This window comes from Xiphias gladius, chromosome 4 (assembly GCF_016859285.1).
Source record: "Xiphias gladius isolate SHS-SW01 ecotype Sanya breed wild chromosome 4, ASM1685928v1, whole genome shotgun sequence".
In the NCBI taxonomy this organism is placed as follows: Eukaryota; Metazoa; Chordata; class Actinopteri; order Istiophoriformes; family Xiphiidae; genus Xiphias; species Xiphias gladius.
Window position 1 is genome coordinate 17,060,377 of NC_053403.1, and position 23,414 is coordinate 17,083,790.

The 23,414-nt window shown below is 42.6% G+C and overlaps 2 protein-coding genes across 3 annotated transcripts; one reads left to right on the forward strand and one right to left on the reverse strand.

Annotated features, from left to right (window-relative positions):
* Positions 1–1,614: 1,614 nt before the first annotated feature.
* On the forward strand, positions 1,615–8,433 carry lrfn5b (leucine rich repeat and fibronectin type III domain containing 5b). Its single transcript, XM_040125469.1, has 5 exons — positions 1,615–2,505; positions 3,370–3,544; positions 5,032–5,365; positions 6,314–6,614; positions 6,747–8,433. Exons 1-5 carry the CDS (start codon positions 1,615–1,617, stop codon positions 7,440–7,442), a joined length of 2,397 nt encoding a protein of 798 aa, XP_039981403.1. The 3' UTR covers positions 7,443–8,433.
* An 8,737-nt stretch (positions 8,434–17,170) lies between these two features.
* yy1b (YY1 transcription factor b) lies at positions 17,171–23,223 on the reverse strand. Of its 2 annotated transcripts, none has more exons than XM_040126087.1 (5): positions 22,444–23,223; positions 20,842–21,004; positions 19,612–19,672; positions 18,937–19,095; positions 17,171–18,009 (listed from the first exon to the last, which is right to left on the reverse strand). In XM_040126087.1, the coding sequence occupies exons 1-5, from the start codon at positions 22,994–22,996 to the stop codon at positions 17,827–17,829; spliced, it is 1,119 nt and encodes a 372-aa protein (XP_039982021.1). In that variant the 5' UTR covers positions 22,997–23,223; the 3' UTR covers positions 17,171–17,826. The 2 variants fall into 2 exon arrangements, with proteins under 2 accessions (XP_039982021.1, XP_039982022.1); XM_040126088.1 differs by having other exon boundaries at positions 20,842–20,992; positions 22,444–23,221.
* Positions 23,224–23,414: the final 191 nt, after the last annotated feature.

The window sequence follows — 23,414 nt, forward strand, 5'->3', positions numbered from 1 at the left end:
TATTTAATAATGACTCCACATTTCATTTCTCACCAGCTCAGATCTCTGCACCACTGCAACCTAGACTATACTCCAGCAAATGGGGCTCTTTTGTGACTTGGTGAAGTTGTCACATGTAAAACTGGGTTGAAAAGACACTGATTCATTGCTGCATGATCATTAGTATTTCTCAAATGTCACACCTAGCATCCTTCCTCCAATTATATCTTTTCTCCCATTGGTATTATGAGCAATTTTAATGCAACCTCTTTCTTGCCTTCTTGTTGGGCTCTGATACTTTTTACCCACCTGTCAAAATGCAACTTTTGTCAGCGGATGCCAACAGGCTTCCTCAACTCCACTTCTCACGTTAAAAACATGGCCCACATGGCAGCATGTCACTCCCGTCCTGTCTGATGTTTTTTTTACTCTTTCCTCATACTCCAACTGTCAGGGTTATTACGCCGTGAATTGTGTGTCACAGCTCCGGTGCAACAGAGGCTTTTGAAGCATGAAGGCACTCAGTTGGCAGGCTCTTTGCTGAGGCAGGATTTTTATGCAAACTCTCCAAGACACAACATCGACAGTGTAGGCATTACCAGCAAACCACAGAAAGCTATAATCATAAATCAGCCATTCTTTTCTGTATTTAAAGGTTAGCATTTGGATTTTTACTACAGTTGTGGGATTGGATCTCTTGGTTCTGTGTTTGATTGGATTGGTGTTAATTTCTGTGTGCTGTAATGGGACATCCAGAGGGCTGAATATTGCATGTTTAACCAACATGACACTAAATTTCAGTTCTAAATATAATCACAGCTAATGTCACTCTTGCTCTGGAAAATTGTGTGTTACACCTGCAGAGCTGTGATCTGATCTTCACTTTTTATGTTTTATGACATGCTATATCCCTGACAAGGTCTCAGGATTCATCAAATGGATCCCTTTTTATCCCCCATCTCAGTTGTGTCATAAGTAAAAGTAGCAGCAGAGAGAGCAGAGAGAAAATCAATAGCAAGGCATAGCACATCCTCACTGAGGCACTGGGCCCAATCATCCCTTCCACTTGGCGATATGATCCTGGGAGATATCAGTCTAATTCTGATGAGGCCTTGGACTGCCCATCTAGACCTTCATCCCTCTGTACACAAACATAAAAGGACTGGTATTATCATATCAAAAAAGTATGAGCAGGGGAGAAGGGGCTAAAAAGGAAAGCTGTCACAAAAATCATACAAGATTACGATGGATGCTTCAATCTCAAGTCTGCAGGTAACTAATTAGTTTAATGTCCAATTGCAAAGCATTTATTGTTTGTTCAGGCATTGAGTCGCTTAGATTTCTGCTCAGAATTTGGACTCTGTAGTCTTAGCTGTGTGCTGGTAGTGATAGTGTTTCAAATCTAGTGGAAAAGCTTTAACTTTATAGAGCAGAATCCCTTTTTAAAGAGGGATTTTTCATTGCACGATTAATTACCCAGCTGCAAAAGTTACACCTTGATAAAGATGATACAACCCACAATCACAGATTTCATGGTTTGCATTCTTTAAATGTTTTATAAATAGTTTGCCCTTGTCTTTATCGCTCTCTTTGCTTTGATCTTTTTTAGGAGTATTAACCTGACTGAAAAGCCAAATGGAGTCTCTCCTGGTTTATCTTATAGTTCTCGGTGTGGCTGTGAAGGCCCACAAAGTTCAAATCTGCCCGAAACGCTGTGTCTGCCAGATGCTTAACCCCAACCTGGCGACTTTGTGCGATAAAAAGGGCCTGCTGTTTGTGCCCCCAAACATTGACAGGCACACGGTGGAAATGCGTCTTGGGGATAATTTTGTAACCAGCATCAAACGCAAAGATTTCGCAAACATGACTAAGCTGGTAGACCTGACCCTCTCTCGGAACACCATCGGCGCCATCACGCCTCATGCTTTCAGAGACCTAGAGAACCTACGAGCTCTTCACCTCGACAGCAACCGGCTAACCCGCATCACCAATGATACCTTCAGTGGCATGTCCAAGCTGCACCACCTCATCCTCAACAACAACCAGCTCACCCACATCCAGATTGGGGCCTTCAATGACCTCACGGCACTGGAAGAACTGGACTTATCCTACAACAACTTGGAAAGCGCCCCATGGGTGGCCATTCAGAGGATGTCCAATCTCCACACCCTCAATTTGGACCACAACATGCTCAGCTATATCCCAGAGGGCACCTTCTCTGGGCTGCAGAAGCTCAAAAGGCTGGATGTGACCTCCAACAAGCTCCAGAAGCTTCCTCCTGACCCTATCTTCCAAAGAGCAGGGGTCCTGGCCACCTCTGGAATAATGGGACCTTCATCATTTGCATTGAGCTTTGGAGGGAACCCTCTGAGGTGTAACTGTGAGCTACTTTGGCTGCGGAGGTTACGGAGGGAGGATGATCTTGAGACCTGTGCTTCACCACAACACCTTGCTGGACGCTATTTCTGGACAGTTTCAGAGGAAGAGTTCCTCTGTGAGCCTCCTCTCATCACCAGGCACTCTCAGGTATAACCTCTGAATCGAACTGTGCACTGTTAAGACTTAAGACATAAGACTTGCTGCTGTTACACTCTCTGAGCCAGACATTGGATTCTGCCTCGGTTAATCCAAAATGGTACTTTGTGCTTTCTTTGACTGTCACACAAAATATTAGCTTTGTCAGCCAGAGGAGTTTTACAAGACTTGTGGGACTCATCTGGGCCACACAGCTAACTGAATATTGTGAAATATCTAGGACTTACTCAAAAAATGTAATCAAACTGTGGCCTGTGGAGAGTTTTTAGAGAAGTTCCTTAGCACGATTTTCAGTTATCATTTTAATAAAGCTATTTGCAGGTTTATGATGGATCCATGGAGAAACTCTTATTACATGGCAAAAGCTTACAGTGATTTAGCCCTTGATTCATGCATTCACACAAAATTATCTGATCAAATCTTTGCGAAATAACTACAGCTATATCATGTCATTTACATTGAGCAGACCTCTTTTGCATAATTGCAGGGATAATTATCTTTGTCTTGGACTCATACGCACTGAAATGTGTAATGCTAATTCAATACTGTGACAATGGGAATAAGCAAATAAAGCTTTAAAACACAATATTATCAATAAAACCATTAATTATAACATGTTAGTTATTCTGACTGTCTTGGTAGAGCCAAAGGATTATGTCCAAAATTGTCCAAAGTTTTTCAGTTTTAGGATGTAGTGCATTATTCTAATCAGTGTGTGTGTGTGTGTGTGTGTGTGTGTGTGTGTGTGTGTGTGTGTGTGTGTGTGTGTGTGTGTGTGTGTGTGTGTGTGTGTGTGTGTGTGTTTAAAATATGCTGAAGTCCTCCCACTAACTGCGTTGCCTCCCTTTGCCTCAGGAGCTGCGAGCTTTGGAGGGTCAGAGTGTGAGTCTGCGCTGTAAGGCCAGGGGCGACCCTGACCCCATTATCCACTGGATCGCCCCTGATGGACGCCTTATGTCCAACTCCTCGAGGGCCATGGTCCACACAGACGGCACATTGGACATCCTCATCAGCACTGTCAAGGACTCTGGTCTGTTTACACCCCCGGTGGCTGTGCTTGTGTTATTGACTGAACAAAATTAGTTGTTTGCTTGTGTACGCAGAAGCCTAAGGACTGAAGTATTTGTCTGCACCAGGTGATAAAGTTTAGCCTTTGGAAGAGTGTTGGATCACACAATGATTAAAGTCACAGTGGCATGAAAAGTGACCTTTTCACCTTGATGACTGACCTTTATGATTTAGTGGTTAAATCATCACATTCTTGAAAAATTCCACCTAGAAGAAACTGTTCAACATTTTAGGAAATACACTTATTTGCTGTCTTGTCAATAGTTTGGTGAGAGGATCGATTTCATTCTCATTTCTGAAGTTAAAATATAAAGCTGGATCCAGCAGCTGATTAGCTTAGCTTAGCATAAAGAAAATGGGGGAAAAAAGCTCTGTCCTAATTGCAGAGATGACACATTATGGTTTTTGCAGCAGGTTATATGGCAGACAATTTCTTTGGCCTGGAGCAGTGACTTCCTGGAGTCTCTGCTGGTTGACTGGCAACCTAACGATGATGACAATCATCCAGGAAGTCACTGCACCTGGCCAAGAAATAGTCAGTCAGATAACTTCCTGTAAAACCAGATGTTCCCATTTTTACACTTCACTTTTTTATGGATTAAACAAATGAGAAATAGTATGTTAATTAACATGTTAATTAGAGGTTAATTAGGCTTTTGAGGTCCTGGTAGGCAGAGTTTGTTACTTTTGGACAAAGTCAGGCTAGCTGTTTCCCTCTCTTTCCAATCTTTATGCTAAGCTAAGCTAACTGACTACTGACTGTAGTCTTAGTATGTGTTCAGTGAGAATGCAAACTAAATTTAGAGGAAGTGCAAATGCAAACAAAGTCAAAGGAAAGACACATTTAGACACAAAGTCTCCCAGGGTATTGTGAACCAATGTGAAGACACGTCTGTGTGATCTGAAAATGTTTCAGCTTGAGCGAAAATTTGCGTTTATCCTGGGGCTGTATGAGTCTGATTCATAAACATACAGAGATTAGTGAGAAAAAGGAGAGACTGGAGGGACACAACAGAAAGAACTGGAGTTTCTGGTAAGTTCTGAGTTCGGTCAGGGGCTGAGGTGAACACAAAAACACACACACAAACACATTCCCACAGACAGGGTTGGTACGTCCTTTGCCTACTAGCTTACAGTTGGTCCACTGGCTGTTTGGGTGATATAAACACAAACGACCCAGCGGTGAAATACAGGCAAATGATGCAAGGCAAAAACACATTACATTTTCTGTCTGAACACTTTTACTGTATATTAGACACATATCAGCGTGAAATTGATTCTCATCTAACTCTCAGCAAGAAAGCAAATACATATTTTCCGAGATGTTAAACTTTTCCTTAAAAAATGATTAACTGTGATTAAAGTTGTTTTACTCGTAGATTCAATGCTTGTGCTCATAACCATAGTAAATATTAGGTAGAATACTAATTTTATTACTTTTTGCTCCAGGCACCTTCACCTGTGTGGCCTCCAACCCGGCTGGTGAGGCCCAGCAGACGGTGGATCTGGTCATTGCTAAACTCCCTCATATCACCAACAACACAATTGCAGAGCAGGAGCCTGACCCCGGATCATCAGATATCGCCACAGTGACCAAGACAGGGGCAGAGGCAGGAGGGGTGCCTCTGGGGAATGCGAAGACAAACCAGGAGAAAAAAGTAGTAATTGCTGAGGCCACATCTACCTCAGCCCTGGTCAAGTTTAACTTCCAGAGGAGTATTCCTGGAATCCGCATGTTCCAGATCCAATATAATGGAACATATGATGATTCGCTGGTATACCGGTAAACAGATATTACTTGACCTGGATTAATACAAAGTATGAAATCTTAAATTGAAAAAATAAAAGCTCCTTTTCCTTAAACACTGTTTAAATAACGCAATTCAATTTAGTAAACAAACTTTAAATCTGAATCTGAATGTATGCAAATAACCTTAAGCCGACTGGACTCATTCCAATCTCTTGACCCTTGTTTTACCTTTTTAGTCTACTTTGAATGCTTAAATCCCTTTGGAACTGGACCTGGCTGTCGACATGATTATTTGTGGTGTCTATTAATCCTATCAGGAAGACAGACTAATGCACTGTATCTGACTTCTCATTCTTCAACTCATAATCCCCCGTCGCCGGAGTGTATCATTAACTATGTGCAAAACCTTGATAATGCTTGATCAACAAAATCAAAACAGAATGTCAGCACTAAACTGCGGACTGATAGGAAGATGAAAGAGTAGTCAGTCGGTGTTGTACAAAAAGAGGCTTCGCAACTGCCCATTTGAGAAACTGGCGTACATAGCATTCTTTCATCTTTCATTTTCACTCCATATTTAGTGCTAATCACTGTGAAATGATAGGATCGTCGCACAGACCCTTTTTTTCCAAATGAATTTCAAAGTCAAAAGCAGATATGGTGTTCGACAGTGGCTACAGAATTCGGAAGACATTAGGGAGTTGAGCCTATAACCCTGATGTTGTGAACAAACTAAGGCATTCTGCGTCCCCCGCTACTGAAAGCAACCTTTTATCAGTAAAGTCGCTGAGAGAATAAATCAAATGTCACAAAAGATTACGCCTAGACAGATCTTAGATAGCCCCTTGTGAGATAAATGATTGTCATGTCATTTTATACCTACAAAACAATAAAATGGATAATCTGATTTGCTCCTGTCTCCTTTCATTAAATTTTTTCTAATCTATGTCAGAACTCAAAAAGCTTTTTTTTCTTTTACAGAATGATACCCCCGACCAGTAAGAACATCTTGGTAAACAACCTGGCGGCTGGTACGCACTATGACCTTTGTGTGCTAGCCATCTACGATGACCAGGTAACCTCGCTGACTGCCACCAGGGTGATAGGCTGTGTCCACTTCACCACAGAGCCACAGTACCTGAGATGCCATTTCATGCAGTCCCAGTTTCTTGGCGGCACCATTGTAGTTATCATTGGAGGGATTATTGTGGCCTCAGTTCTTGCTTTTATCATCTTCCTCATTGTGCGATACCGGGTGTGTAACCAAGGAGATGCAGATAAGGTCAGTTTTTCACATTTCTTTCTGTTTTTTTCTTTTTATGTTCATTATCTCTGTTGATATTGAAACAGAGGTGTCTTAAAGAATTGCTTTCATCCCCCTCTCTCTTCCCATGCTTGTGTCCTGTCTCGTCAGGCTCTGGAGATGGGGGATATTCGGTCACTGAGCAGTGATGGACAGCTACAGGGCTGTGGGATTCCAAAGTCCCTCTCCAAGCAGGTTCTACGTCCAGAAAAGAATGACAAGGACTGCCTCAGAGTTGCCTTGCCGCCCCCAGAGGCAGCCAAACAGCGACCACCTGTTGTTGTAGCCACCACCAAACCCTCTGTCCCTGACTGCACTGTCTCTACCTCTGCTGCCAGCCACAGCTGGCACCCGGCCTCCCCAGGTGCTCTGAGACCCAAACGTTCCAGTGCTCCACCAAAAGCCTCAGAGGCTCGCCGAGCTGAAGCTCAGGCAGATGTTGAGCTCGATAACATGAACCGCAATAACTCATCAGAGGTTAAAATGACAACCACCGTCGCTCTGGCTGTTCCTGGCCAGCCCACCAAATGGACTGCTGTTCCCAGGGGTTTACGGCCCCAGCAGGTCCCCAGACATTACATGACTGTGCCTACAGGGGGCGTGAGGGTGAACCGCAGGCACTCCCTTAACGCAGACTCATATAGGGAGCGCTGCTACGTGGCCTACGCCAAAACTGGAGCCAGTCTGCGCTCCAAACGCAGCCTGTCGATGAGCGGAGAGCTGCCGCAGCTCGAGAGCACAACAAACATTCACCGGGCCAGGGACAAGCTCTCCAGGTCTGAGTGGCTTCTGGAGAGCACTTTATGATTTGGAGTTTATGACCTGCATTCTGTCGTTTTCTTGGATTGGATTTGTGGCCCGCTGTGGAACAGACAGGGATTTTATGCCTTGTTTTCGGCTTTTATGCTCTCTATTGAGGGACCTGAAGGTTTTTCTCATATATTTGGGGGCAAGGCAGACATTGGGGGAAATGTTCAACATTTGTTTTCTACCTTATAACTTATCACAGTCTTCTTTATAGCGACATTTGATCAAACTTTGATGAAAGGCAGAACAATGTATAAAACAACTTCATGTACAAAAATTTTTAGTTGTGTGAGATACTGTATATCTCCATACAACCATAAGTGTTCATGTGGCAATGAATGCAGTAACCTCGGTATACTGTATTATAACGAAGAAAGAAACATGCAGGGGGGTGGGGTTATTCTTATCGCAGTCTCATTGCCTGTTACTTAAAGTGATACAATCTCTCCAGACTTTGAACATGATTCTTGTCTCCAGCTCTACAGACAGATGCTGACATGTCTTAATTACCTTGGCGTCGGTTTGGAGAGATTACGAATGTGCTTTACATCTTAGAGATGTTGGAACAGAATGTAGTAGACAGACAGCGCTCCATCTTTTCATCACCGACACTCCCAGACACAGCACAATGCAGCATTTTTGTGGCACAAGTCGACTCAGCCTAATACTGCCCTCCGGTTTGAATCGATACATTTTTATCACATAATTACATAAAGACTCGACTCTGATAGGATTCCTGTCATGACCGATTGAACCAACACCAACAGAATGACAGGTGCGGGAAGTAATCGGATGTTACATGTGGATGAGATCCAGAGGAAAGGTTCATTTCCACATGTTTTACTTACAGACGTTGTCGTGTCACGCCGGGGACAACCATTGTAAATGAACTTGCCGATGTAAGAGAAACGATAATCACAGGTAGGCCTATGGGAGGACGCCAGCTCTTGATTTTGCTGTTGTTTCTGTTTGATGTTTACCAGTATAAATAAACCAGTGATAAAAGGGACACACTCAGATTTATCTTATTTTCAGCTTGCCGTGTGAATTCCCCCAACTTTTCCCACAGCATCGGGAGCAGTGGCAGCCCTCTCTGTGCTGTACAGTTGTCTTTAGATCAAAACAATAGCTGCACCCCTTACGTTCAGCATGCTCCGCCAGCCAAAGTGGTAATGAAATCGGGCTGTCAGGAGTCTTGCAGCAACGTAATTCCCCTTTCTCTGCGAGCGGTGGACCTCTGACAGATCCCTGCCCCGAGACCTTGTGTCTGTTCAAAGAGAGGAGGGAAGCAGGTGATGAAACGAGGCCCCGCCAGTTCACCGTCGACGCCTCTCGCCTGCGCATCTCCGCACTCGCCTGTGCAGCCGCTGCGGAAACCTGCCGCAGGATGGGTCACACGCCATCGGGGGCCCATGCAAGACTAATTCTACAGTTACAGTAACGTTTCCCTGATAGCAGGACTCACGTGAAGTGCATTATCTGCTGGGGTGCGAGCTCTGACTGTATTCTGGTGGTCGGACGCTGCCATGGTGATTTTTATATGCATGCACCGGTATGCTTCTCACAGCATTAAACCGAAATAGGGCATGTTGGGTAGAAATACAACGTTATGCAGGGGAAACTTGTTAAAATGAGCTGCTCACTGGGTACGCAAGACAAAATAATCGCTGTCACCCAAAAAAGGCTGGATTCGTGCACTTCCTGCTCATTGTGGGTAATTAAAATGCCGGAGAGCTTGGTCTTGAACCTTGGTTCAGTCTTTGGGGAGAGCCAGAGGTGTATGTGAATAATAGATGCATTTCTGGAGAGAGGGAGACAGAGAACGAGGGGAGGAGAGGACGCGAAGCGGACGGGAGTAGATGGAAGATTTTGTGAAACAAGTACGGCGAGGAGGTTGGGAGGCAGAGAGGCAGTAGTGAGGATGAAGAAACACTGAAGAGGAAGCAAGGAGGTGTAGAGAAGAGAGCGAGACAGTTGTGAGAGGGAGAAATAGAGACGAGAGGAAGAGGGCGCGGGGAGCTGAGCGTAAGAGGGAATGTAGAGTGAAACAGAACGAGGAGTGCAGGAGACGGAGAAAAGAGCATCCTTTGTAAGGCAGCCGTGCACCCCCTGGCTCCTCCGTAGTGAGTGCACCTTCACGGGAGCGGAGTGTGGGTGTTAGCACCTCTGCTGGAGGTACGGCAACGAGCAGAGCGGAGTGAGCGCTGCGGACAGATCCGAACCACGCGCTCCCCTTCAAAACAGCGCGCGAGCCTGACCCGTTTTTCAAACACCCCAAATCGCTTCCTTAACATCGTCTGACACCCCACCCCCAACTAACCAGCAACCCACTGGCCCACTTCTCATTCTGACCTGCCTTCGACAAACTGACATAGCCAGTCCCCTTCAGTCTATGCTGCTCAAATGCCACCAGGATCAGAGTGATCGTCGTGACATTTTGATGATCTTTTCCCCAACTCCTCTCAATGGTAGCGTCAATTTTCTGCCGATTAAATTCATCTTCTGCTGCCACTGCTAATGGGCTATTCGTTCCTTTGTATGAGTCTCAGTTGCTTCTGACAGGACGAGACTCTTTAAGGAGCCCTTGAACCAACAAGCCCTCCGATGCCACAATGGCCTTCTTTTAATGGCTATCACGATGCGTGGAATATGACATTATGGCACTGATGTGCCCAATTTGTGGTCAGTTGTTTTATTTAAAGAGATCGTCGCGCCCAATTCAACAAACGGAAGAGCCCATTATGATCACAGTTAGAGGGGAGTAATTGGACTGCTTAATCGAAGAAGAGTGAAGTCCTTCAACAAGTGTGTTACTACCTTTTGCTCTCCATGCTGCGGCTCAGTGTTTCATTATCTCCACACAGCAGGCAGCCTTAGTTAGAGTCACACATGAGACTACATTGTTTCCCTTGCAAGCATAATCCCTGAGAGTACATGTACAGAGAGCCCCGGGCCGGATACGAATGCTACCAAAACACCATTGATATCCCTCTCAAGGGGGATCACACAGAGGGGGAGGTGGTACAGTGTAAAAATATGCACAGGCAATTGCAAAGATTATGCATTATTGAGAGGAGTAAATGGGTCCAGGATGAACATCATGGCTCATTAATGGTGAATGTGATCACTGTTTCTGGGAAAACAGCAGTCTGTGCAAGGGGGGAGATAATTGAAATGGTCAAATCTAAACTAAAGACTTCCTTGTTTACGCAGCACAAACTGTTACTGTTCAGTCAACCTCATGACTAAAGCTGATAACTAATGCTGCCAAGTGTCCTGTTATGATGTTAATTGGCCACCGTGAAAACTGCTTTACTCCCCGCTTGAGCAGTGTTTTCCTGCACCTGACTTTGCTGGTTCAAGGGGGTTTGGAGATGGGTTGGAGTCGTTCATTTTTTATGACCTCAGCTTTTGAGTCAACTGTGCTTCAGTTAACAACAGGATTTTGACAAGTGAGTGAGCATTTTTGAGATCCCATTAGAAAGTGGAGGAGTCGGCTGAGTGAAGGTCACACACCAGGGGTGCTGACTGAGTGCTTCCAGTGTTTGACACACAGACTTACTAAGTGACACAACATCATCCCACAGCACAGACACCAGATTTGGTTTGACGTGAACCCAGATTATCCTGTTGCCCCCCTGAGGGGTTCCCACGCTGAACAAACAGATGCTTCCTCCTCTTCCTCGTCTCTCCTGCTGCCTCATCTCTTTGAGTTACATATGCTCCAAGGTGACGGACGACAAAGAGGCTGGTTGTAGTTTACACCAGATATACCAGACACCATCAGGAACAATTTTCTGCCTATTTTCCTGATAGTCGCTATCGCTTATAGAAGTGATTTGCTCTCTGTCTGTGCACTGAGCGTCTCCAATGATGGATCTTTCATTGACTTACTGGCGTTAGAGATCACTAAGAGAACAGTGCAGCAGTGAAGCAGATGCACCAGTCAGCTCCCAACTATGTATCAGCTGCTGGTGAAGGGGGGGACAGTTTAAGCCTCTTTAAGGATCCCATTCACAGTGACTTACTAAAAGTGCTTATGCTAATCTTGTTATCGCTTCAGGCTTCTGGTAGGCCTAATGGAGGATAGGAAGCTGTCTGGAGGTCGTGGGCCACATTATTTTTGCTCAGCAATCGCAGAGATGCCAAGTGCTCCCATGTTACTACATGCATGCCTGCATTTCACTTGGCCATTGCTGAATAATTTCTCCATTCTCACACAGAAGTCTGCATTGTTTCATGGCTTCCATAACCAGCTCACACTAGGATTATGCTTTGACTCTGTCTCTGTATACTAATCTTATTTATTGCTCAGAGTGATCTCATCTAAGTGTGCTTGTTAAGTTGAGTCATCAAACCATGGTGTCACATTTAACATGAATTTCACGTTAATTGGCTATATAAAGCATACATGCTAACACACATGGGGATATGGATAGAAAATGACATTTCAGTGGTCCCACAGCTATTGTTTGATCAGTAGTCATCCACTGCAGCTGATGGGACAGAGCCACTGCGGGTAAAATTGAGAATGTCAGGTAACTTTTCATAAACAAGACTTTAAAGGTCTTTTGAACTGGCTCTACATCGTTCACGATGTATGCTGATCAAATCTCTGCACAGCCATACAGTCGCTGATTTGAAATGTAGATGCAATGGCTCAGGTCTTTTGAAAAGAGTTCACCTTTAGTGACCGGGTGGAGCAAAGCGGGGACGTGATGAGGATCCTGAAATGAAGCATTAATCAATTCAAGGTCGATTTGTGATTGACGTCTAGTGGCTGATGGGTGAGTGAAAAGACTGCTACAGGCCATAGTCAGAGACAGAACCACAGCACAGGCCTCACACAATCTGGACCAACAAAATTGCAGCAAAGAAAAAAGAACAGTAAATCACTCTGTGGAGATGTGTTACAAAAACATAACATAAATTCAAAGCTATTGAAACTGAAAAAGACAAGGAATACAGAGTGAATGATCGCAACCTGGCCACTGAGGCTGTGGACACAAACCTGGCAACAAGGAGAAAACAGACCCACAACACTGTCAGTCAGATATTACTCAATGCTACATTGCAGCCCATACAAAGAAATAAGAACCAAGCACTTTACCAAAATAAAACTCAACATAGCTTCAGACTTCAAAGCAGTTTCATTATATTATCCTATGTAGAAGGGCAGTAACTAATTATTTCATTATTGATTACTCCGAACCACTGGTGGAGGGAGTACTGGAGATCCTTTACTTAACTAAAAGTAGCAATACGCTATGTAAAAAGACTCCAGTGAAAGCCCTGCATTCAAAATAGAAGTACCTCAAAATTGTAGTTAAGTACAGTACTTACAAAATAAGTGCACTTAGCTACTTTCCACCACTGAAAAAAGTTGATAACTTGATCAAATTTCTCAAATTTCTCTTTTGTTTTTTTCCAACTAACAGTTGCAATCCCAAAGATGTTAAATTTATAATGATAAAAAACAGAAAAGCGGCAAATCCCCAAATTCGAGAACAACAAACCAGTGAATTTTTGGACTTTTTACATGATAAATGAGTTAAAATAGCTCATTATCAACATAGATGGTGATTAGTATAGTTTAGTGTATATCGTATACGTATTTAGTACAGTAATGTGCACACCCTTTTCTGTCTTTTTTTCTTAAATTTTGAAAAATTATACTTGCACTGTAAATCTTGTACAAGCGGCATTGACAGCAGCATGTTTATTTCCTGCCATGCCAATCAAGCAAACTTGAGTTTGACAGACACAGAAAGAGGATGAGAGAGGAGACAGGTGTACACAGATAGAATGAGACCAAAACTGAGGTAGAGGAAAGAGAGAGAGGCAGTCTATATATAGGTGGAGACAGACTCGTAGAGAAAGAGAGCCGATAAGGGAACCAGAGGTGAGAAAGAGGGTGAGATGAAGAAAGATCAGAGAAACTGCAAGATGAATTACAATCTAAACTATTCTTTACTGTGTCACTTCAGCAAATAAAGACAGAAAAATAACACCGCCTTGACATTTCAAGCATTCAAATATAGGCTTCAGATGTGTAAGGAGTGTTGTACATGGGTTGAAATTCCACTGTAGTGATGCTGACATGAAGGGTGGAGCATTGTACTTCACGTCTGCAGCGGCAGTCCTGGTATTCAGGGGGTATCTCAGCCTCTCTCTCTCTCGCTCTCTCTCACTTACACTCTCTCCTCTGTTACCTTGGCAACATATTTTCTGCATGGAAATAGCATCTCTTTCTGTGCCCCATCGCAAAAAAAAAAAAAAAAAAAGGCACTTCAAGAGATTTATACGTGTCTAGAACAGATTTAAATTCAGAGATCTGACCTACAGATTGGAGGAGTTTAGTTATACTGTTCTGCATGCCTTAACATCAAATTGGTTGTGTGACAGAGCAATGGACGGGTTAAACATAATAATCATTGACAGGCTTTTACTATATGTAACCAACGTATACCTATATAACAGCCCATTTGTACAATTCCGTATTTGCAGAATAGAGTTTACATACCTTTAATTGGTTGAAACACATTTAATTTATGGAGATTTAAAACAAAATACACTGAGTTAATGTTAAATATATCTTGTACAATGTTATGTTTACTCTGGTGGTTGTTTGCCTCAGGATTTATTTACATTTAACGCTATGTGAGTATGAAATTCAGCTCTTGACAAGCAGATCATAAGTGAGAGAAAGATCCTTGCAGGAGTGTTATTAAGAAATGTAATATAAATAATAAAGCACAGAGGGCTGAGGGTTGACCTGTACAGTTTCCGGATTTAGTCTCCACTCACGAATGAAGGGGTTTAGTGCGGCAACAGTGGGTATCTTCCTGCTGAGGCTGCCCGGTATGCTTCAGTGTGACGAACCTTTGTTTGCCTGCCACTAAAGCAACACAGGGAGAGAGAGAGAGAGACAAACTAATGAAAGAAAATCTAGCCATTGAGATTGTAGGTGAGATCACACTTGGCTGCAAATAAGCTAAGACTTGGCTAAAGCAGAGAGAGATAGCGAGAAAGGGAATAACATCCAGGTAAACACGCAGCAGAGGATTAAAAAAAAAAAAGAAAAACACACACAAACACACACACACACGCATGCACGCACACATGCACGCACACACGCACGCACACAGACACACAGACACACACACACACACACACACACACACACACACACACACACACACACACACACACACACACACACACACACACACACAAGTGCCTTGACTCCTGGGAGAGAGAAGCCATAATGAAATAAGCATCTGAAAGAGAGCAGGTGTTGGAGGCTTGACAGACTTCAGCTGCATAACAAGTAGTGCATTTACTCTCCCCTGCCTTTGTCAATCAAAACAACCAATCCCGTGAATAAATGCCCCCTCAGAAAAAAGAAAAAGACAGAGACCCCAAGTGGAAACATGCCTGAATCAGTCTTTACATACTCTGACTCTCTCTTTCACACACACACACACACACACACACACACACACACACACACACACACACACACACACACACACACACACACACACACACACACACACACACACACCAGTCAAAGTTGGTCTCAGACAGAGGAAAAGTGCACCTGGTTTTGAATTTCAAACAGCAGGATTTAGCTGTTTTAAGTCAAAAGCCAATAAGACATCAAGAATGCACTTGAGCAAAATCAATTTATTTCCTGAGCAGAAACACAAAGTAACACAGCACCGCGTTTTTCTTTTCCTCTTTGGATCTTTCTGTGTTACAGACCATGAGGATGGGAGTTCTCATAAAGAAAGACTCAAGAGAATACTATTCAAACTGCACATTTTACCACACACACACACACACACACTCACACACACACACACACACACACACACACACACACACACACACACACACACACACACACACACACACACACACACACACACACACACACTCAGGCCTGACGATATTGCTGTATCCCCCACCTGGGGATCAGCACCATGGACAGCACCGTCTCCAGGTTGTAATCAATACAATTTGATGCCAGTAGGGGGCAGTATGAGCTGGTCCGGGGTCTGCAGCAGGATGACCAGGATCAAACCAAAGAGCAGGATCTTAACAGCACGCTGAGGTAGGCAGTTGTGCTAATCCTGCTTGGCTGAGCAGAAAAAGGAGTGGGCTTATGTGTAAACTCAAAAATTGCAAGTAGAGACCCAAGAAGGAAGGCAAGAAATCCCCCCAAGCGGATGCAGCTTTTACAGAGTCTGTTATTCTGAGTTATATAAATAAATAATAAATGAACGGAGACTGACCCATGGGTTGTCTTTGTAGAGGGTTACATTTGGTTTTTGCATTTGTCTTAAGAAATACATATGCGTGGGAAGACTCAAAGGATGAATTTTGTGATACTGCATGTTTAAGCCCATGTAGTACAAATCACACATACATGACATTACTTCCAAAGCATACCATTGCTTTCCATATTTTTATAAATGTTTTTTTTCCCCTCAGTATCACTTTTGCATAATATTTTGTAAATGGTTCAGGTTTTTTTTTAATGTAAAATTGTTTTTTATGTGAAATTGTTATCTGTAATTAGTAACATTAGCTGTAAAATAAATGTGTTTCCCTCGGAAATACAGATGAGTAGAAGTATAAAGTAAGGTATAAACTGTACTTATGTACGGTACTGAAGTAAATGTATGTACTGTAGTTGCTTTCCACCAATGTAGACATCTTTGTGAATTGTGTGCCAGAAGGTAAACTAGGTAGGCCAGGGACCTTTCTGTGCCCAGGGGCCCATCGTCTCATATGTTTCCCGGCTGTGGTGTGTGCTAAGGGTAGTGGGAATTTCTAAGATCTAAATGGAGACAGCTGGCAGACACAGAGCGCTGCATTCAAAGTGTTGTGGGAAAATAAAAGTCAAATGAAATGGATGTGACGGAAAGGACATGATGGCATTTTGCATTAAAAAAAGTTGCTTTTTGGCAGGATACTGAATTTTTCTGTACCAAGCAAATTAGGAGTGTTAAAGTTGATCTTCATACATGACTGGTGTGAAATGTAATGAAAGGCTTCTTAATGTGGGGAAAAACCCATTAAAAACGCTATGCTATGCTAATGATTGATTAATCTGCCAATTATTTTTCTTAATCAATTTTCTTCTCTACAAAATGTTCAAAATTAGCAGAATAGAATAGAAAAAACGCCCAGTATAATTCCCCAAAGACCAAGGTGATGTCTTTAAATTCCTCAGTTTATCAGTTCAAAGACACCAAGGCATTCACTTTACTATTATATATGACAAAGCTTGACATTTATGAAGCTGGAACCAACGCATTTTTCGGCAACACTTACCGCTATTCTATTCTGATGTACCTTTAGGAGTTTACAGTATATCTAAAATGAACGGTATCACTGGTCAGTCAAAAAGATACACTTAATAACTTACGGTATATTTTGACAGGGTTGGAATGACCCATTTTATTGTGGGCAGTTAAGATACATGGGTGTAAATATCAACAAAGGAAGTTAATGGTTGACATCTGTACATTACATTCTAACAAAGAAATTGATGGTCTCGCAGTCAAATTCAATGTACGCTTCAGATACTTTAACTGAGACAGGCTCTGAGTAAATTTATGTTACTCATTCATCTGTGTAAAGACAGTTCATAGAAAATATAAAGCAACTCATGGCTAAAAGTTTAATTGGTTAACACTTTAAATCACACCTCTATCTATGTCTACGTAATTTTAATACAGCCATACAATACAAGTATACAAGGTTATTTTGTGGTTAGAGAAAAATACAACCAAAGAGGGTATGGAAATGCAAACATACAGCTGTTTTTAAACTTCTCATACAAGTGAAACAGGTCACACAAGGCTGAGGCCTTTTGAATCATAGGTACGATCTCATAATGCAGGATGAAGAAAGAAAAGAAAAAAAAGAAAAAAATCACAATTTTACTAAACATAGCCTGAGTCAAGTGTACAATATGCACACTTGAGGAAAATAAAAGCTATGTGAGAAAATAAAAATACTAATAGATTGCTGCTTCTCTTCTCACTCTGGTAAAAATAAGTCTCTGATGTGTGTCCATGGGTTCCATCTTCTGGCAGCTGAATGCCACTGGAGAAACAATGGGACTGTGTTGGCTGGGGCTTTGGGGAACAGTCACTGTGTTCCTCATCCAATATGACAGCAGAAGAAAGGGGACGCAGGAAAACTAGCAGAATCTCAGTGTTGTTAAAGTCTTTTAATCTGTCAGATTTTTTTTTATATAAATCAATAAGTCTCAAGCTTTTCATTCCGTCTTCAAAAGAGGTTTAGTGTGAGCCACTAGGATGCTCTTTTTTTTCGTCTGTGTGGCTTGACGCTGGTGGACGGGGTCTCATTGGTTATTTTTGGCTTTGGCGTGTGTGAGAATGTGAGACTTTAGGTTGGTCGACTGGGCGAACTTCTTATTGCAGCCGTCGAAAGGGCAGACATACGGTCGGTCTCCAGTGTGGATCCGCACATGTGTGCGCAGGTTGAAGTCCAGAGAAAACCTTTTCCCGCAGCCTTCAAAGGTACACTAAAAGAAATGAGAGGAACGGGGGAGTTAGTTTTCACATTGACCGTACAGTGTGTGACATCTGACTTTGCTAAACCTCTCCCCCAATCAGCTACTAACTACATTAGTTTGTGGGGTTATGGGTTACATTAAAAAAAAAAACCAAACAAACAAACAAAAATGTTTAAGTACTTCCCTACTTTGTGGAAGCCGGTCCTAGATGCCATCAAAGTGTAGGCTACCGTTAGCGGCCTTGTCTTGCTCTACATCTATTCTGGAAAGTTTACACTCCAGCAGCCTCAGCCAACACTCGCAAAATAACTTTACGTTTTACGTTTAATGTTTCCATCTGACTTGTAATTTAAAGTCAGTAAGGGACATAATTTTTAATCAATTTATGGAGGTGTAATGTTGGCTTTATTAGTCAGCTAGACTACAGCTATTAAACTCTGCCAGCAACAGTCATACTTTCAGCCGGTAGAATCGACTGTTTTTCTACCTCTGGCCTATTATTTCAAAAACTACTAAGAATTTTGATGAGATATCTTCCACTGTTACCACTGTAAACTGCATATGTGCAACAGCCAACTGAAAAAGACTTATTTACCTGTCAAAATTACCAGCCAAAACATTTCATCTTGATTGTGATATGTCAGTAATTAGGGAGAGTAAATTCAAATGATGAGAGAATTCTGAAACATAGCCTCAAACTTTCAGTTCATGCAAAGTCTCGAAATGTTACAGCCAGTGATTTATCCATCATCCAATGTTTACTGCATTTAGTTTTTGGTGGGCGTTCATTTTGAACCCTGTAATTGAGCAATTACTATTACTACTATCCCATTCCCCTTAGCTTGAATTTAACTTAATACGCTTATGTTCTCAAATATAAAAATAGTGCAAGTGTATCTGTCTGTGGGGGAGTGGGACATTAGTCCAGATGCCAACCTGGAAGGGTTTCTCCCCTGTGTGAACAAGTTGGTGACGTTTGAGTTTGGAGCTCTCGACAAAGGCCTTGCCACATTCGGCACAGACGTGCACGCGGGGTCCGTGGGTGTGGAGATGCTTTCTCATGGCTGAGTTATCCCTGAACATCTTTGTGCAGCCCTGACCAAAGAAAGTACAGCACAAAGTTGACAAACAGCACAGAAGAACTAATAATGTAAGGGTTGCGGCAGGGTTGTAAAAAATCCAAAGTGGTACACCAAAAGGGTTTTTCTTTCTGTGTTCACGAATGTAAATGTCATGCCCTAACTACTTTGTCTCACTTTGTAGTTTTAATCAGGTTTAAATCCTGAAAAGAAATGGAGCTGCCTTCATTCTTCCCTGAAATGGAAATGTACTGTTAACAGCTTCACAGTCCAATAGCAGGCAGCTAATAGAGTTAATAAAACCCTTTACATTAGCTAAACATGTGGTCTTCAGATATAGCCTGATTGTTCTTGTAAGTACATGGAAATCAATTCGCTCAAGTGCCTTATTTGCTGTTCAATAACGTCTCTTTCAGTTTCCAATTACGCGGAAAGCAACAATGTAAGACTATTAACCCTATCAGAACCAATTAACTCCCATAACGGCAAAGTGGTGGCAAGGTTCCTTTGGGGAAAATGTCGTTAGACTCACTTTATGAGGGCAAGCTATCGTCCGGGGAGCATCGTCCTCTTTGACTTTCCTGGGCTTCATTCTGTTTAGAAAACAAGGACATGGTTAGGGGTTTTAACAAACAAAAATAGACACGTCTCAAGGCCATCCTTTTAATGCAGGAACCCACGTCATCATCTAGTCCAGTTTTAATGTTGATTTTCTCAGTTAAGCAATAACTGGTATCAGTAAGAGGCAGTCTGTTACATAAGAAATATCCCTGCTTGACATTTCAATTCCTGACGGCACATGTTTAAAGGAAAGAGAAAACGCAGTGAAAAGATTCTGCTTTCCATTTCACTCATCTGCACTTACAAGGCTATTAAATGCTGAGACAATTGGTTGATTAATTTGAAACTATTTTAATCATCATGTCCTTTGTTTAAAAAAAAAAAAAAAAAAAAAAAAGATGTCAGAGATGTTGCTGTTTTCTATTTGAATCCTGAATTCTGGGTTGGACAAAAGCAATTTAAAAGGGTCAACTTAGCTTTTATTAGAACTCTGTAGGCATTTTCTGACACTTTAGAGACTAAATGATTAAATGGCAAAACAACTGGATTAATAATCAATACTGATAAATATTTGTAAGTTGCTAAACTGGCACGTTTGGGAAGCAGTTCTATAATTCTATAACGATTTGCATTGGCATAAGGGTCTATTCTTTTTGATCTGCTTTTGTAGACTGTCATATGAACGGTATACCTTCCCCAACATATACTATACACATAGCTTACTCAAACCTTGAGCTTAAACATACATTAATATACGTGGACGTACAAACACACCTACATACCAACTTTACGTGATTTTTATTAATTCTTATTTGTAACTTTATTTTGATTTTTTATGCCATATATTTATTTTTTTTCCAATTCTTATTTTTATTTGTACTCCGATTATTTATTGTTTTAGCAAGTGAACTCTGAATCCTTAATCTTTAACTAGAAAAATCAAAGACACTTAATTCTAATAAAAACAAAAGTACATTTAAAAAAAATCTGGTACAAAAATTTAACATGGACTTTCTCGCCTGAAAGATGTGATGATTTCAACTTCTGATTTAACAGCATCATCTTTTTTTGCATATTCATCGTTGTTGTCCACAATTTGCATTTTTCTCAGGAAGAAGGTGTGTCTACTTTTGAGAGCGAGGGATGAAGAGACCCCGACACACACACACACACACACACACACACGAACACACACACTCACCTGGCAAATTCAGCCAGCTGTTTGGGGTCTGACAGGTCGATCCCCGGGATGCCGCCAGGGGGCAACTTCTTTCCCGTCATGTACTCGGAGTAATCTGGAGGGGAGTTCTCCCCAACGATCTGCTCCTCCACCACTGACTCATGGTCAATGTCTTTATTGTCATCTAGAAACACATTACAGAGACTGAACCGATAACAAATTGGTATTTCCCTTGCTACAAGCATGAGGGGAGTGAAAACATCTGCAGCTGCGTCTCCTCGGGCTATATGTGGAGTTACACTAACGTTGTATAATAACTTTGGAATTAAATGAATAAAAAGATAACCTATTTCCACACATTAATAGTATTTACTTACACAAGTTCACACTCTATTGCTGACAACGTTGCAGTTTTTTCCCCTTACTTTGTAATTTGAACCGTAATATGTAAAAATAAAGACAAAAATAATTACTTACTAAATTTGTTTGTTTTTAATGTAATGCATTTAGTAAAGCCTTTTAAATTAACTTTGTGCAGGAACATACGAATGCTACACAAATAAAACTTGTCTTGCCTTAACTGAGATATCAAAGAAAAACATGGCAAACGTGCAGTATGCAAAAAATAAATAAATTAAAAATTTTAAAATATTAAGTAGGTCTACAACGAATAAAAGAAATACTTGCTGGTAAATTTGCTCAAATGAGGGACATTTTGTTTTCCTTTATACTTAAAATACACAATTTAGAGAGCAGAAAAGAAGACTAAACACACAATAATGCATGGAATTATTCAATCAAGATGTTCAAGTAATAAAACGACTCCTACTCTCTACCAACCAGCAGAGCACCAAAAATAGCTACAGATCGTTGCTGCGTCCCCTCAAAAACAAAAACGAACAGGTATACTACAAGTAAGGAGCAGGTTAACCAGCTTTTCTTATTTGGCTGTGAAATAAAATGTGCAACCTTGAAAATCTAAGCTCTCGGTTGCCTTATAAAGCCCTTTTATAGTAGTGTTGGATTACATCCTGGCCAGTATTACTGTGCACACAGTATACTGCACAGAGGCAGTAGCTAGCGTAGTGCGGGCGCAAAGCTGTCTGCTTAACCACCACCAGTAGCAGTCGGAGCTAACTGCTAAATCAATTACTAGATAAATAGTACCTGACTCAAAATTCCAATGCGAATTAAACTTCCACACTCTTCATGCAATCCTCCGGCGCTACAAAAGCTGCTGTTGTGCAGTAAGTGCGCCACTATGTTGCGGCCTGCATGTATCCCAAACCCAGCTGTCTATCTCTCCCCCAAGCACCGCCGCCATCTCTGCCTGGCCCGCGACTATCGCCATTTTTTCGGGGCCGCCGCCATACTTACTAGTCTCGGGGAATATGGCGGCGCCCAGCAACACCTAAAACATGGCCTCCCTTCAAAACAAAAACATCTCGATGTGATACAGTAGGGTTTTGCATCGAAAACTTGCATTGTTTGTCGCTTCTCACGACGGTGCGACGGACAACTCCAGGAACTAGTCTGGTGCAGCAGGACAACGCCCTGGCAATGAGGCCTCATGCAACAGCTAACAACGGAGCTGACAGACACAGCTGGGCTCACGTTACTTACCCGATGCCCACATTGTGACAGAAAATTCCCCCTCCAGTGTCTTTATTTGCACCTGCTTCTGTTCCCATTTTCTTCCGCCAGCCTCCGCGCCGCTTAAGTAGCTCTTTTTGCCCGCTTTCTTCCCACCAGTGCCGCCTCCCCGTTTCACCCGACCCACTGAGCTCTTCCCAGCCACAGTCACCAAAGTCTGCTCGATGTACTCGTCCTCCACCCCCGGAGCCGGTACCGGGATGAGGATCTGATCCTCGAACCCGCCGCCGCCGTCCGTGTGCAGGTCCGAGTCATCCCCGCCGACCACCTCCTCCCGGGTCTGGACCAGGATCACCTCCTGGTGGTGGTGGATCGAGCTGGGGTCGTCCGTGACCAGCGGCTGGAGCGCGATCATGGGCTGCCCGTCGTCGTCGTCGTCGTCGTCGTCCTCATCCCCGCCGACCACCGTGGTCTCGATAGTCTCCACCGGTATCGTTTCCACCTCTATCTCATGGAGCTCCACGATCTCGGCCGGCATCTCCGAGCCGTCTGTCTCAATGTACAGCGTATCTCCGGATGCCATGTTGAATTCCGCCAGCTTGCCTCTCTCATTCACGCCGTGTTGTGCTCCTTTTTGGACCTCACAAACAGACTCACACACCCCCTGCTCAGCTCCTGCCTCTGTCTGTTCTCCCTCTTCTTCGATAACAACTCTTCACTCCGGCCCACGCCAGTTCTCGTCGCCACTATTGGCTCTCATACAGAAACATCGCGAGACTTTGGTGAACCTAGCTATTAGGGTTCCTGGTGGCAGTCGGGGTTCCCGTGGGGAGCGTTATAGACATGAGGTTTAGCTTTAGTCGTTCTGAAAGCACTCATTCGGTTTAATGGTTTAATAAATTACACAATAATAGCCAATTAAGTGTACACCTGATCCGAGTTTTATTTTAGGAAGTAGGACTGCAGTGCTTATTGATGTATACATTAGGTTTTCAAAATCG